A 17,241-nucleotide genomic window follows, 5' to 3' on the forward strand; every position below is an offset into this window, starting at 1 on the left:
GTTCAGGTCATCGAGTGTAAGTCCCCTTGTGATTCCATCAAAATCACATCATACCGCGAAGAGCTTATCCACGAGTAGAGATCCTACATAACAGAGCCTTGGAGTTACTTCGACTGATCCTTCGGCGAGATCTTCAGTAGTCGGGAACTTTGTTCAAGAGAGGATAAGGTACCCTTAGGTATTTTATTCTGTGTTTGGTCGTGTACAAAATACACATCAACACAACCCCAATAACTGAAATTGATATTCATTGAATTTGCCAGGAAGGAAAAGGAGAAAGGGAACAAAATCCTAGATGATAGCTTGTTGTGTTTCTATTGGAGGATGCTTCCTCATTATTTGTGCTTGTTGATATCACTTTCTCATTGGCTAATATTTTGGACAATGCTTATCTAGTTAGGTCTTGATTGTATCAAACCCTAATTAGGGTTTATGTGTCAAAATATTGGCCCTTGATTCATATTCGATCTCGGCCATTCATTTCATTTTTTAGCGCTATATAAGCTCATTCATTCTCATTTGTAAAGGGTTAATAAGTTAGTCAGAAAGAGTCAGAAGTTAGAAAGAGAGCTATTAAGAAAAGCAAGAGGAGAAATTTGGAGAATTGTTGCTATTTTGCTACTTTGATTAATAAAGACATTGATGTGTGGTGTTTTCTATTCAATCCTTAGAGCACTTGCATGGTTATCCATCTTCTCAAGCTTTGAAATCTGCTTAAGCGTTTAGTATGAATGAGAGTATGTTGTGTATGATTCATAGTGAAACTCTTAATCCATCCCACTAGCTGTTTGTTGATTGCAAATATGCCTTGTGTGGTCAACTGGAATTCCTAATTGTGCTTAAGTTTCCATTATTATTCGATCATTGATATGCATTCAATTGATGGTTTCCGTGCTTGGTGATGATTGGAAAATCTATTTGATCTCCTTAGAAGATTGCATTAGACTTAGTGGAGTGTTCTTGTATGGCAAAACTAAGACTAGTTGAGTTTCACTAGAAAATCGTCCTTCATCTTTACATTCTTAGGAATAGTTTAATATTGCTCAACCCTCATCTTTTGCAATTTTTTTGATAAACATCTAGCAATAATAGGAAAGAACTTCATTGCATATCATCCATAAAGCACTTCATAAAGTCTTCTCATGCGTAAGGCCCCTTGATGAAACAACAATCACAACGACCACTCGTGCTTATCCACACGTCAAGACCTGACATACCAGAACCTCGGAGTTATCTCAAGTGATCCTTAAGCTAATCTTCAGCATTTGGGTGACTTTGATCAAGAGAGGATAAGATACTTTTGGGTATTTTATTCTATGTTTGCATGTGCATAAAAAACACATCAGCTAGGTGCCCAACAGTTAGTGGTTGTGTAGTTTCTATTTTTGGGTCCCAGGTGGAGTAATGGAGTCTTAATTGACTCTTGATATAGAATATTTGTATGGGTGGGAAGGAAAGTTCTTTATGGAGCATTATATGCCATTTCCTTAGCTTTTTGGCATCTTCCCAATCTGGGTATGGGTGGTGGTGAGTCCAAGTGGGACTTTATTCTCCTCCTTGTTGTTTCTTTCCCTTTTGATGGAACTCTTGAGAGCCTTAATGTAGTTTTTGCTTTTTCTTCACTTGTCTTTTGTTGCAGATTTGTAGCATTGGAACTTGTATACTCCTTTATCTTCTTTTGATGACAAAGCCAAGGCCAATTTTAATAAATAGTGGCCTTTGCGAATTAATGATCACATCCAATATTTTGGTGCTTTTGTCAAACTTCAAGCTTCGATTCAACTATTCAATAGATTTCTCCAACTCCTTTTTTAAAGAAATGATATCAAGCTCCAGTTTTTCACAATCAGATTCCTTTGCCTTGATCTGATCTCTTGTAACCTCCTCAACCTGTTTTGCCTCTTCTAATTGTACTTTCAGATCTACAATCATTTTATCCGACTATATAAGACTATTTTTGTTTTTCTTGGGTTTCACTATCCTCTTGAATTCATACCTTTTGTTTCGTACTTCTTTTCTTAAGCTTCTTGTTTTCTTTGTAAGCATAATGGAGTTCTTCCTCAATATCTACTTCCTATTCATCTTCATTGCACACCTCATTTTCTTCTTTCTCTTCGTCTCTATCGTCCTTTACTTCCATTGCCATGAAGAGTATATCTTCTCCATCACTACTTGAACTTTCTTCATTGCTTCCCTCTAATGAGCTATCGTCTTTTCTTAAATAAAGACTCTTTTTGTATTTGTGAGAATTCTTCTCTTCTTTTCATATTTTCCTTTCTTGTGGCTCTTCTTTTGATGATGCTTTCTTCCTTTATTGATGTAGTGATCCTCTTCATCCTCGCTACTTTCATTCTTATCCTATAGACATTTAGAAGCAAAATGTCATATTCTACCACAATTAAAGCATTTGAATGGCAACTTACCTTGATGATTCCCGAATTCTTAGCTTTCTCATGAAGTGAGCTTCTTCCTCATCCATTTCACTACTTCAATTCTCACTTCGTTCGTATACTTTATTGTTTCCCTTTCTTGATGCTTTAAATATTGCCTCCCTTTCAAATGGCATGTCTTCGATCATCATTTGATAGGTGGTAAGAATTGCATGCAAGTAGTTTTTTGTCATTTTGTCTAGATCTCTCATTTCTTCAATTGCCAAAACTTTGGAATCAAATCTTAGAGTTAAAGACCTTAGTACCTTTTGAACAATCATGACTTTTTCAACTTCTTCACTAAGACCTCTTATTGTGTCCATGATCCCATTAATACAAATCAAATAAGAGGCTATGATTTCTTTTTCTTTTATCTTGAGGCCTTCATATTGTCTTCAATAGGTTTGAAGCTTTGCTTTCTTCACTTTATCATCTCCTTCGTAGATATATTTCAACTTATTCCACATGTCTTTAGCTGATTTGTAGTGCATGATCTTCACAAACTCTGATTCGGATAATCCACACAAAATCGCATGCTTGTCTTTTGCATTGTTCTCACTTTCTTTCTTCCCATCCTAATCCGTTTGGGGAGTTGAAGGTATTGTGTAGCTATTTACAACTAATTGCCAAATATGTGCTCTCTTAGATCTTTACGTGGAAGCCCTTGTGGGAGAAAACCAGGCAGAATATTGCTTGCATTAGAAACTTCTTACAAACTTTGTAGGCACCTATCCATAGGAGACACTAATGCCCTTTCAATGACTAGTAGGCGCCAATACCCTCAATTGGGCACCAACTCAGCAAGAGACTAATCTCCTTGAATAGGAGAAACCAACCTCCAAAAGAATGATGTGATGAGTACTTGATCTTCTTCTTGAATCAAACCTAACTCTCCTCCACAAAGCTGCTAAAAAATGCTTCTTTAAATCTGCTTATAATCTTCAATATATTCTTCTCATAGGTCTGCAATAATTCACCTTAAAATCTGCTAATACATGCACCTTAGATCTGCTCTAAGGTTTTCTTGAGATCTGCTCTAAAATGGGAATAATATTTGATTAATGCTTGTTGAAATAAACCCCAAATGATCTTCTTTAAATACAGCCTAAGTACTCCCTTAGCCAATGGATGCAACCCTCCATGCTGGTCGGTCAAGGTAACATTTAAATTTATTTATTTATTTTTATTTCCTTGCCCAAAGTGGGTGCTCATGTCAATGAGGTCAGCCCAAGCAAAATATTTTAAATTAATTTATTTGCAACCCCCAAGTTAGGGCACACCTCTCAAGGGGGTCGTCCCTCGTTAAAATAAATAATTGCATTGAAAATTCCCTTAAAATAGGGTGTCATTAAGAGGGCGTCCCTTGTATTGCATGATAATTTTGCATTTATTTTTCTTCTCTAAACATGAGTCGGCCCATATATAGATAACTATGCAATTAAATATACCTGAATTGCTTCCTTGTTCAATAAAGCTTGAAAGTAGTGCCATAACTTTGGCACAATCTATCCTCCAATTTTGATCTTCAAATGCCTTTGACATCAATGACAATAATTGCCATCAACATGACTGTAATGTCCCCTTCTCAATGAGGTGGAGTTTAGTGGGCCATTAGCCTATTCTAGAGACCTGTAGGCTAACTAGAAGCAGAAATTAGGGTTTCCAATTTTTTAGGAGGTTGTGTGAGCTGTTTGATGCTTGACTAGTTGGAATTCTATGATTCTGATTATGGATTTTTTTTGGGTTTTACGAAAGCTTCGTAGAGGTGTAACATGCATTCAGTTCCGGGAAGAATTATGAACTTACTATTTTTAGTAAGTCGGTGGCAGTTGATAGGATTTCTAAGTCTTTCTGGGTTTTCTGAGCTCATCTTCAGGGTTTGAAGAGCAATCTTTTTGGAGTTGTTTTCAAGACTTAATATTTTTAGTAAGTGGCATTTCTGCTATTTTTAGCAGTTCAGTGCAAAGCTCCGACCCAGTCAATTTTGTTGGTTTTCAGCACTTCAATTTTGGGTTCAATTTGGCATTGATTAGTCTTGATTTGAAAGTGATTTATTAAATATTAATACTTTATCCGAAGTTTAATATTTAATTATTATGCTGGACAACTTAGGAAAGGGAAAAATACATTTTACTTAAAATCTTATTATTTTTCCTAAGTCAGATGGCGTTGAGGATAAAAAAACATTTCATGTTTATAATGTTTATGTTGCAAAGTTGTTTACCAAGGAAAAAGTTCGAACTTATGCCTAGAGGAGGGGGACGCCAAGTCATGGACATGTTTGGAATGAAATGCAAATGAGAAGATAGGAATTTGGGTGCCATTTGAATGTGAATTTGAGTCTTTGAATCTATAAATATGAGAGCTAGGCTCCTCATTTGTCATCTCTGAAGAAAATATAACGAAGTGCTACCGAAATTTGGAGTGAAGCTTCAGGGAATGCGTACCTCCTAGCTACCGCTTCGTCCAGAGGAGTAGATTTGAGGAACAATGTTGCAGATTTGTGTTTCAGTTTCAGATGTTTGGAGTGTTTTCTGAGTGTTCATGTTGCTGGTTGGTGTGTGTGCTGAAGTAGAAATCTATTCCTAGGTCCCTATGTGTTTGCCAAATCATTCTGGGTATTGTCTTTGATTAATTATTTCCCCTAGGCGATGGAGTCTACCAATTTGCAGATCAACACTTGGTGATTTGGATTTTATATTGCAAATTGTACTTCCCAGTTGTGTCGTACCACTTCTTGGCTGCCTCGGGCTGCGTGTTGAAGTTTTTTGGTATCTATGTTGTAGGTTTGGGGTTCTAGTCTTATCGCCTCTGTCATATCTTTTGGGCGAGTTATGAGCTTTTCAGTGATTTAGGTGGTGGCTGTTTTCTACGTGTTATGCGTACTACAAATTACTTTTTCAGAATAGGAGTCAGTGGTATGCTATTTCTCTATGGGTGTGTTTGAGTTTGTTAAGTGTGTTTAGCTTGGAAGTATTCATTGCAATGGACAATATCTTCTCTCTATTCTAAGATTCATATCTCATCATTGTAAGGTTGGATAGTAGTACTATCAGCCATTTCTGGATTGTAAAGCAAATCTTGCTGAAAAATGGAAGAGGTTGGCTTGCCGCCTACATTTGGATTTTGTAATACTGTCCTCCCGCTGCACAAGCGGTAGAGTGATTGTTGTTTTCATTCCTAGTCCTCCCACTACATAAGTGGTTGAGTGATCTATTTCCTTGTTGTAACCATCGTCCTCTCGTTGAAAAGTGGTTGAGTGATTGCTACTTCAGTTTCTTGGCTTGTCCTTGGTTGGTTTACCGCCAAGTGATCTTTTAGTGTTCTCATTATCCCATTGAAAAATGGAAGGGGCTGGCTTGCTGCCCAAGTATTGTAATCAATTTCAATTTCTTGCATCTAACGATCCCCTCAACACTGTATGCTCTCACCCTCCCAGATTGGGCTCTTGGTGATCAAAAGGTGGAAAGGGTTACTTTTAGCAGTATTGGGATTTCATTTTCTAACCCTAACAGGTGTTTGTGTTGGTTGTAAATTGAAATAATTGAAAAACAAATTGTGGGGATATTACAATGACATCGAAGATCTCAAACATCCAGCTGGCCAATGTCTCCTTTTATGAAGGTTTGTTAGGGGGCAATGAGGCCTCTATGCCTTTCCTAAATGGTTTCCTTGGGTGCATCCCACATCTAGTGTTAGATGTAGACAATGATTTTTAATAATCTTTGGTCTCCCTAGAGGAAGTTAAGTCTGGAACCCTCTAGCTCCACCCTGATAAGGTGTTGGGCCTCGATGGCATCCCTGTCAGGCTTGCTGGGATTTTATGGGGTTGGATATTTGGGAGGTCATCAAGGAATTTAGAAAGAAGTCAAAGATCCTAAGGGATATCAATAACACCAACATTGTTCTGGTTCCAAAAAAATTGGATTATTCCTCCATTGATTTGAGACCCATCTCCCTCTGCAACTTCATCTACAAAATCTTTTTTAAGGTTATGGCTAATAGATTGAAACGGATCATCCTCGTGCAAATTTCGCAAGAGAAAAGCGAGTTTATTCTTGATAGGAATATTGTGGATGTTATTATCACCGTCCACAAGGTGCTTCACTCAACAAGGAAGAATTAACTTCAAAGGTATGACTTTAAAACTTGATGTTAGTATAGCCTACAACAAAGTCAAATGGAGATTTTTACTCAAAATCATGGAGCAATTCGGGTTTAGGGAAAAGTGGTTAAATTGGGTCTATGAATGCATCTCCACCCCTAGATACTTAGTTGTTATCAACGATGCCCCTTGCAGTTTTTTTGAAGGGGCCAAGGGACTGTAGCAAGGCAACCCCTTATCCCCTTTCCTCTTTGTGCTCATGGACGATGCACTAAGCTGAAAAATGTTTCTGCCAGAGCATCTTTGGGGTCATGGCAGGGTATTAGTGTTTTACAGAATCTCTCGACCGTCACTCATCAACTTTTCACCTATGATACCCTTCTCTATGGCTGTCCAACCATCTCTAAGTCTAAAGAAATCAATAGAGTGTTGACTAAATATAGTTGTGTTGAGACGATCAACAAGGATAAATTTAAGGTCTTTTTCTTTAACACCCCAAGGGTGACACAGTGTTGTATTGCTATATCACCTGGTTTCAGCATTGACTGCTCGCCATCAACTTATTTGGGGATTCCATTGTTCAATGGTTCTCCAAAGAACAACATGTGGAACAAAACGGTTGGGAAGTGCTTGAAGATGGAATGCTAGAAGGGAAGGTGGCTCTCCTTGGCCAGTAGAATCACAATGCTCAAAATTGTGATTGCAGCCATACCAATCTATATGCTCTCATGTTTATAGGTGCCAAATGACATGACTTAGAAACTCACTTCCCTATAGAGGAAATTCCTATGGAGGGGTTAAACAACAAAAAGTACATCCCTCTTTTAGCATGGGATAAGGTTAAAAAAGCAAACTACGTGAGGGTGCTAGCATTCCTGACATCCATTTGCAGAACATTACCCTTGGGGCTAAGCTAACTTGAAAAATCTTTATGAATCCCGACGCTCAATGGAATAAATTTCTAAGAATGAAGTACCTTGATAATGATGAGCCCAATTGAACTCTGACCATTGCCAATTCATCGAGGAATTCCCTGATCCAAAACTTCATTATCAAATGCAAAAGCACTATTGTAGACTACCTTACGTGGAAAATCAATAGTGGTAGAGACACCTCTTTCTGGTTTGATTCATGGAATGGTTATTGGCCCCTTGCCACCATTCCTGGTTTGGAGGCCGCAATTTAACCAACCATAGAGGGATATGGATGTAAAGTGCAGGACTACTTCATGATGAATGAGGCTGATGGCTCTCGGTTTGTTAAATGGAAAGGCTTTGCTATAGTGGACTCTGCCTTTAAGGATACTCTTTTAAGAGAATTGCACAATCGCCAAGTACTTTTATTCCATGGCAACGACGAAATTATCTAGTGTGTGGTTTGGGCGAGCGAATACACTACCAAGATTGGCTATGAGGTCAGTAACCATGAACTTGAGGCATGCCCATGGCCCATTGAGCTCTGATGGGGCACAAAAGCGCTTCCCAAAGCTGACAGCTTCACATGGACTGCTCTACACAAATGCATTTTGACTGACCAATTGCAGAAGACTGACATTTTGGGCCCACATTGCTGCCCGTTATGCAAAGAGTGAGGAAATGATGGACCATCTCCTTGTTTAGTTATAGCACAAGCCTACTGGTCCCATTTTTGCTACAAGTTGGGATGGATTAGTCCTCTCCCAAATGTCATTTGGGAGGTCTTTACGAGTTGCCCTCACTAACATAGGTTCCCTTTGGGTTGGGCCTTTGGACCGAAGCCCGATTTTGATAATTTGGCATCTAGAAACTCACTTCCCTCTAGAGGAAATTCCTATGGGAGAGGTCAAACAACAAAAAGAACACCCCTCTCTTAGCATGGGATAATTTTGAAAAAGAAAATTGAACGAGGGTACTAGCATTCTTGGCATCCATTCTCAAAACATTACCCTTGGGGCCAAGCTAACTTGGAAAATCTTCAAGAATCTTGATGCTTAATGGAGTAAATTTCTAAGAATGAAGTATCTTGATAATGATGAGCCCAATCGAATTTTGACCATTGCCAATCTATTGAGGGGCTCCCAGATCCAAACATTTGTTCTCAAATGCAAAAGTACTATCACAAACCACCTTTCATGGAAAATCAATAGCAGCAGCAACAACTCCATCTGGTTCAATTCATGGAATGGTTGTTGTCCCCTTGCGACCATTCCTAGTTTGGAGGCTACTATTCAACAAATCATGGACACATATGGATGTAAAGTGTAGGACTACTTCACGGCCAATGAAGTTGATGGCTCTCGGTATGTTAAATGGAAAGACTTTGTTATGGTGGACTTTGCTTTTAAGCACTCTTTTAAGAGAATTGCACAATCGACGAGTACTTTTATTCCATGGCAATGAAAAATTTATTTGGTGTGTGGCTTGGTCAGGCGAATACACCACTAGGATTGACTACAAAGTCATCAACCATGAACTTGAGGCATGACCATGGCCCACTGAACTTTGTGGGCGCGCGAAAGTGCTTCCCAAAGCTAAGACTTTTGCATGGACCGCTCTACACAAATGCATTTTGACTGGGACTAATTGTAGAAGATCGACATTTTGGGTCCACATTGCTGCCCGTTATGCAAAGAGTGTGAGGAAACAATGGACCATCTCTTGGTTTAGTGCAGTATAGCATAAGCCTACAGGTCCCATTTTTGCTGCAAGTTGGGGTGGATTAGTCCTCTTCGTAATGCCATTTGGTAGGTCTTCATAGGTTGGCATTGCTTACACAAACATTTTTTTTTAATGAGCCTTTGGACTGAAGCCTCGACTTTGATTATTTGGCATCTACAAAAATAAAGCAATGCCTTGGACTTCACAGAGAAAGAGTTGTTTGTGGCATTGCTCCTGAACGAAATTGGACTTAATATTAGCAAATATCAAAATGTGAAGGTTTTAAATAGGAAGTGTAAATTCTTCTCATCATGGGACAATAAAATCCAAAAGGAGTGGGCTATATCTCATAATGCCAAGTGGTGACTTTATAAAGTCAAGATTGATCATAATATAGTGAAATAATCGCTCCAACCTTCAGGGAGATTGAATTTAAATTTTGGCAAGGCCTCCAAACATAATCTTAAGCTCTCAAGGGCGGGTTTTATTGTCAAAGATTGTGTCAATGATCTTGTTTGGGTTAGGTTTGTCAAACTTACTAATGGTTCCAACAATGATGTTGAGTTTGTGACTATTCTTGAAAGTCTTCTTCTATGTAAAAGTAAAAATTTGCATCAAATCGACATCAAGGGTGACTCGGCTATCGTGATTTAGGCCATCTTGGCACGCAATGTCCCTAGCTGAAAGCCTAACATGTTGATCGCTGGTATTACTTCGATCCTATATGGGATTGATGACTTTACCCTCAAACATGTCTATAGGGAGGCCAATGGGGTTGTTGACTACCTCTCTTACTATGCCATTGATCAATCAATAGGTGATATTATGTTGAATTGGTGTGAGGCTTGAAGTAACCTTCACAAAATCATCAACCATGATAGAATATCTTGTACGTTGTTGACCGCTCGCCCTATCCAATCTAGTTGACTCCTTGGGGTCCCCATTGTCATCTCTGTCTATCCCTATGTGGTATGTTTTGGATCGGTAAAGGTCTAAACTAGGCTGTTGTGGTAGTTGATTGAGGGTTCCATATCTCTTTTGTTGATCTCCTTTGTGGTTGTTGGTTGGGAATGATCTAGAAGTGTAGACGCACATATCCAAATTCTCACTCTCTCATGATCAGGCCATCCATACTTGGGCGGTGCCTCGAGGCGTCTGAAGTAAATCCACTAGTCAATCTTGAGGCCAGTCCTCTCAACCAAGCTCGATTTTATATTAACCTAGTGGCACTCGTCTATTTCCACTCTTGGCACTTAGGATGGCTAGTGTGTCAAGTGGTTCTAGTTCACCTAAGGAGGATTTCTTGAAGATTCAGGGGTGCGAGTGCGGCTATGCCTACCATTGTGTGATGGATCAATTGAAGGAGATCTTTTTTCTAAAAAGTGACGTTGAAGAAGGGGGTCATTTGAAGGAAAATTGGGGAAATTTAGCCCGCACGCATATGCACAATGCCAAAGTTTTGGAATGGTTTCTATACAACATAGAACATTAGGTGACTTTGGATGGGGATTAAAAGCTATCAATAGCCTGGTGAGACCTACGTTTCAAAATGCCACTTTTGCAGTTGTGAGCAACCTAAGTCAAAACCCATCTGAAGGCCTAGTTGGTGATGCAATATGCATCGCCATGACGCTTAAGTCAAAAAAATCAAGTAGGCCATAATTCTATTGAGAGAAGGGCTATCTAGAAATATCAAAAGAAATTAATATATTATTTTGTGTTTTATCTTCTTATATAGTAATGGCATATACGCTTACCATTTCACACATTTGAGGGAGGAAGTATGGCAAAAAGGTACTTCTCCACAAGTTTATAGAAATCTAGAGACCCATTTTTATATTGTTGTTGTGAATTAGCCAATTTGAGTCATTTTGGTGGAAGGTGAGAAATGGGAGGTTTGAGTACAAGACACAAATGACCTCTTGAATTCCATTTCTTTGACCACTTTGATTACTTGTCCATTTGTATGTTGTGTGAGAGGATGAGGGAAAATCAAGAGGTGATAAGTACTTGCTCTATGATATTTAGAACTTCATTTCTCTAATGCTTTCCATGGCTAGATTGGTGATATTGGAGTTAGGAAATAAAATTTAGGTGGTCTTAGGTCCTCTTCATGATACAATGAAATCTTCTACTCTCCACTAGGGATTTGAATCAGCCAAATATACGGATTGGGATGGAAAAAATGAGGAATCTAGGATCACTATGCAAGGTACAAATAACTTGGGAATGATTTTTTTCAGAATTTCTAGTATTGATTGGGAAAAGTTTATGCAGGATTGATTTAGATATGGTGTAGCATATCTTCAAATATTGTGGTACCAGTACAAAATAGGACTACTGGTATTTTTAGTTCTTTGGGGAAGAGGGTCTTATATATTTGGATAGTTTTGGAAAAGTCAAAGGTGTAGCTTGTGCATGAGAGATTCTTTTGATAAGTGCACTAACATGGGAATTGGCTAAACACATGGATAAAATAGTATCTTCCCATTCAAAAAGAAAAGTGAATGACAACAAGGTTGTTCAATGAGAGCTAGGAACTTGAAATCACTATATAATGAGAGGAAACTGTTTACAAAAGTAAAGAACATAAATAGTGAAAAATGTTTTTAAACATAACATTGTGTGAGCATTGAATTTTGTTGCAGGTTCCTAAGAAAGGAAAAATCTATTCAATAAATGAAGGCAATGCACTAACATGAGAATTGATTAAACATGGATAAAATAGTTTCTTTTCATTTATAAAGAAAACGAATGGTAAGAAGGTTTTTCAATGAGAGCTAGGAAATTGTAATGAGAGGAAACTGTTTACAAAAGTAAAGAATATAAATAGTGAAAATTAGTGATTTTTTTTTAAAACATAACATAATGTGAGCGTTTGAATTTCGTTACAGGTTCCTACGAAGGGCAAAATATATTCAATAAATGAAGGCAATGCAAGACATTGGGATGAGCCAACCAAAAAGTAAGTCATTTTGTCCCCTTCTCTTTGGATTGAATGAACTTGTATCTTCTGTTTCTAAAATACTAAATTTGCTTCACAGGTATGTTGAGAGATGCAAGTTTCCGGAAGATGGATCATCGCCTAAGTCTCTTAGATATATTGGAAGGTTCAGTCTAACCTAATGTTTGTAAGGGTTGGGACATGCTGGTATTCATTTTCTTAAGAAATCTTGTAACAGCTGGAGATTACTTTATATTTCTAATGAAAACTTGTCTTATAATAGTTCATATAGGATAAAGAAACTGCATAGATAATACCTTTCAGAATTTCAGAAAGTTCTCTTCCTATCTAAACAGGGAAAGCTAGAATTTTTTTCTCATCAGCATATCCTTAAAACCATATACAGCGATAACCTCTTGTTTTCCAATTCCTACCTTTCTTTCTTTTCTTCAACATTGTCTATCCTTGCCTCAATTGCCTTGGTGGTATCATGGATTCCTTGAAACTCTTGTTTCTTTGTTGATGGCCCAAGGTCAAGTGTCTTGATCTCATAGTCCATAGGAATGATTCTTCCCTTGACTTATCAACCATTGGGACTGCCACCTGTAAGATGTGTGATCCTGCACTGTCTCTAGTAATCTGAGAGAATTTCTTAGCTTTCTTTTGCTCCTTACTTTTGTCAATTCGAGCTAGGAAATCATCTATATCTTCAATTGGTTGAAGTTCCTCCACCGTTTTCTTCTTCAAGCTGTTTTTCAAGCAATCAGGAATTGTCAATAGTTCCATTTCATCTTCAAGCTGATTATCCTCATTAAGTCCTCTCAAAGCTGAAATGATTTCCTTATCTACCTCTTCATTAGTATTGGGATTATTGGATTCTCCCAAATTTTCTTCTATCTCAGTTTCAAAATGATGTGTAGTTGGAGAAGCCGAACCTTGTTCTTGATTCTCATGATGTACTAATGGTGATGATATGTGTTCATCAAGACTCCCTTGAGGTAGCATCTCTATTTCTGATTCCCTTATTGGTCCACTTCTTGTATTATGTGTATCAATCTCTGTACTGGGTAAAGTACTCATGGTGGATTGATTAGTATTGGACTTCTGCTTCTTATGCCTTTATTCTTGACTAAGTACTTCCTTGTCTTTCTCTTGTGAACTTTCAGCCATGACCTTTTTCTAGAAACCTGAATTTCTCCTTCATTATTTACCTTTTCATTGTTTTTCATCATTTCATCTTTATCGGAGGAAGATTCATCATCTTCCATCTTTCCATATGTTAAAGGAGTACTCTTTTTCCTTAGCTTGTTGATTTGATGATCTACACATTCTCTTGAGTAACCAATCACCTCTCTCATCAATGTGTTTAAGTCTTTCATTTGTGGTTGTGACCAACTGGGTGTTGGGATAGGTTTGTCCTTCTCCCGCTCATATTGAGGATGTATGTGATTCCCATTATCCTTCACTTGATCGGGAATTGGAATGGGACTGCATTTCCTCATGACGTCCATGGACATTCTTGACCATATCTTCCTTCTAACTCCAAATTCATTGGTGAGGTTCGCCCAATAGTCCTCTAGATGAATCCCGTGCTTGTATTTCTTTCCTTCAACTCTAAGGATCTTATGAAAAGGATCGAAGTGAGTCCTAGACTTGTATGTTCCAAGTTGATAGAATTGCAACTCGGTATTAGCCGTTTCTGCTACCAAAGTTGTAGGGCATATCTCTGACATTTTCCCAAGTATGATAGGAAAGTTAACACCGGGTCTATGCTTCTCTTTCTGAATGAAGTCAAACCCAGACAATTTTCTCACTACCTCAAGCAACACCAATTTATTTGTCAGATACCTCAGAAGCTTATAAGGATTATCTGAGTATCCTTGAATCCTTATGTATGTGAATGTCGGGAATTGGATAAACCACAATCCATATTTCTCTGTCAAAGCCATTTCTTCCTTGGATAACTTTCTATGTAATCCACCTTATAACAAACGAGAGAGATACATTGAGAACGCATCATTCACTCTTCTATATTGTCCTTTCTCATGCAATTGCAGCTGAGGATAGCAATCGTATACTTTGTGTTGACCTCTCCTATGTCCCACTTCGTCTTTGCATATCAGCCCCTTATACTTTATATGCCTAGCCAACATATATACCATGTAGGAACTTATATAAAATGTCTTTTTTCTTTCAAAGTTCCTTAGCTGAATATCCAAGTTGTCACTTATCATCTTTGCCCAATTTATCATTACCAATCTGGCTGCAATCTCCTCTATGAAGTAGAACATCCATGTTTGAAATAGCATTCCTTGAGGAGCCCCATGATCCTATTCAATAGGAATATCATATCACCATATTCCTCCTTGAAATTTGTACTTATGAGTTTCTTCTGTAGCATGGAATGATGTCTCCCAGGTTCGCTGACCCATTCATTGTTGATGATAGTCATACATGCTTCCGGTTTCTTCTCAAACATTGCTTGAGATTCCTCCTTAGTCTGAGTTAGCATTTCTTGATGATAAAGAATCCAAAACGTTTCCCTTATTGAATAGTCATTGATTGCGGATCATAATGTCTAGCACAGTCAACCATCTATTCATTGCATTGCACTGCTGGTGGAAAGCCTGCTGCTTGATATATCTCATTTTTCATCATGTTGGCTCCTAAAGAGAATGGCATTTAATCTTTCGTTCCATACATCCTTTGCTTGATCTTAGCCACATTCAGCTGCTCAAAGTTGGCATTCCCAACTTTCTTCCACTTAGATGACATTTGAGACTCCCAATAGAATCCTTCTAATATCTTCTTCATTTGAGTCTTCCTAGCAGCCACTATTGATTTCGACCCCGGCATGTTCCTGTATGAAGCTTGAAGTCAATAACCTTGAAGAGCAATTAAAATGTCAAATTGATTCTAAATAGATTTGCAAGCTTCCTAAGTTCTGTTTTTACTTCAGAATTTAGACCTTTTAGTTTTGACAATTAATGCTTAATTCTAGATAGGATAACATAGCAAAATTATATTCTAGAAACCTGATTCTTATCACTCTAATAAGATCTGATTACCACTCAGAATTATGAGATATGCCTTTTTTTCAAAAATTTAAGAGTTGTTGATTAGATTCTGCGATTTTGACTTTGAATCTTATTGCAAAAATTTGAAAGGGAGATCCACGGATTGTGTCTTGAAAGCGATAAGGGCTTTGATCTATGATCAGCCCTCATGAATCTCTCCTTGCAACATTTTTTCTCATATAATTTGCCCTTCATACTGCTGGATTCCTTATACTGATGGCGATCTTAAATATTTCCTTAATGCAAACTTGTTTACTTCTTCTTCTTGAGCGATCTTGAAACAATTCACTTGAATTAGTAAAAACTTCCCTTACTGCGATTTTGAAACAATTTTCCTGGTGCGATTTGTTGTGTCTTTCCTTAATGTGATTTTGGAAGGGCAGGTTTGAATTTGGTTCTAAATGGAGCGCTTCCCTCCTCCTTAATATATGCCTTGCTATGAACAATTGTATCCTTTCAATCCCTCTTGCAAAGCCGACTTGTTTGGAATTATTTTATGTTTGTTTAAATTCGAATTTGTTTTTGCACAACAATCAAGCCGGCCTTCTTTCATCTTTGTGCAATTTTTCAAAAATCATTAATTAAAGCGCTTAGGTTTGAGTGGGAATTTGATAAGGATAGTGACAAATTAGTCCCCATTTGGAACTGCATTATCCTTGTCCTCTCCACCAAATGTAATGGTGGAAAATTGATATGAATGGGGACAAATTAATCCTCATTTCAAGTCAACTTGTCCCTGTGAATTTGTTCAATCCTTAGCAAATTTTATTCCCATTTGGAGATTCTATAGGGATAGGGACAATTCAGTCCCTATGAATTTTGATTAATGCTTACAAAGTAATTTATCAAGTGGAAATTCGACATCTACAGGGACTATTTGGTCCCTACTTTTTGTTCATAGGTTTACACCCCCTTAGGCAAGTTGGATTTCATAAGGACAATTTTGTGTTTTATGTTGATAAATCTTTGGTGGAAAATCGATATTGATAGGGATATATTAGTCCTTGTGGAATTCATGATACCTTTGCAAGCTTTTCACTTAGGTGGAGATTCAACCTCCATAGGGACTATTTATTCCTTATGAAAATTCATCCTTCCATAGCACATTTGCTCCTTCAAGTGGAAACTCGATGGTAGGAGGGACTAGTTGATTTATCCCTATAACTTTGTTCAAATTTTGCAAGTTTAGCCTTGAGTGGAGAATCGATCTCCATAGGGACAAATTAGACCCTACTTTTATCCTTATTTTCAATGCAACCCTCCATAGTTAAGTTGATTCCATGCTGTGAGTGGAAAACCAAACCTCAAGGATTTTTTGATCCCTATTTTTGTCCTTATGAAATTGCTTGTTATCTTTGCAAATTTGACATTGAGGGGGAATTCGATCTTCATAGGGACAAATTAGACCTTAACTTTGTCCTTGTGGAAATTCCATTTGGGCCTTGTTCATATCATGGTGGAGAATCAATCTCTATAGGGAATTCTTGGATTTTCATCATCATTTTCTTCAATTTAAACCCTCAGGAATGGAAAAACGACCTTCATAGGACAAATCCACCTGTCGCCACAAAATTCACATGATCTTGTAACCATCTTATCGTTTTTGCGCTAATCCAAAGGAAGAGTGGAAATTTGATTCTTGTGAATACCTTTTGCATTTTTTGACCTTGCAAACACTACAAATCCTAAGACCTATTTACGCTTGCAAGTTGGAGACTTGGAGATTTGATCACACCTTGAGGGAATAATTCACTTTTGGAGCTCAAAATTGATACCTGGCTACCTTCACTCTAGGAGTTGACACGACCGGAAAGCAAAAAAGAGGTGGTCCCCATCTACAATGGGGCAATGTTGGAAAAGGGCACAACATCTGGCAACTCCATTGGGGAAATATTCCCAAACATTTCAAGAACAAAAATCAATCCAAACCTCGAATATTTCATCAACTCTCTCTAAGATATCAAGAGGTTAGAAGATATACTTGAAAGGAAAGAAAATCGGAAATTGTATCAAGGCACTTGGTCTTTGATTTCCTCGTGTGTGCAAATGC

At 37.8% G+C, this 17,241-nt stretch overlaps 1 protein-coding gene across 2 annotated transcripts in view; it reads left to right on the forward strand.

Moving 5' to 3' along the window:
- LOC131054660 (fructose-1,6-bisphosphatase, cytosolic) overlaps positions 1–17,241 on the forward strand; it is a 143,601-nt gene that overhangs the window by 65,193 nt on the left and 61,167 nt on the right. For both annotated transcript variants that reach the window (XM_057989211.2, XM_057989210.2), the window contains 2 exons: positions 12,065–12,135; positions 12,215–12,280. In XM_057989211.2, the coding sequence (XP_057845194.2) occupies positions 12,065–12,135; positions 12,215–12,280 (137 nt within the window). The remainder of the gene's footprint in view (positions 1–12,064; positions 12,136–12,214; positions 12,281–17,241) is intronic.

This window comes from Cryptomeria japonica, chromosome 8 (assembly GCF_030272615.1).
Source record: "Cryptomeria japonica chromosome 8, Sugi_1.0, whole genome shotgun sequence".
Taxonomy (NCBI): Eukaryota; Viridiplantae; Streptophyta; class Pinopsida; order Cupressales; family Cupressaceae; genus Cryptomeria; species Cryptomeria japonica.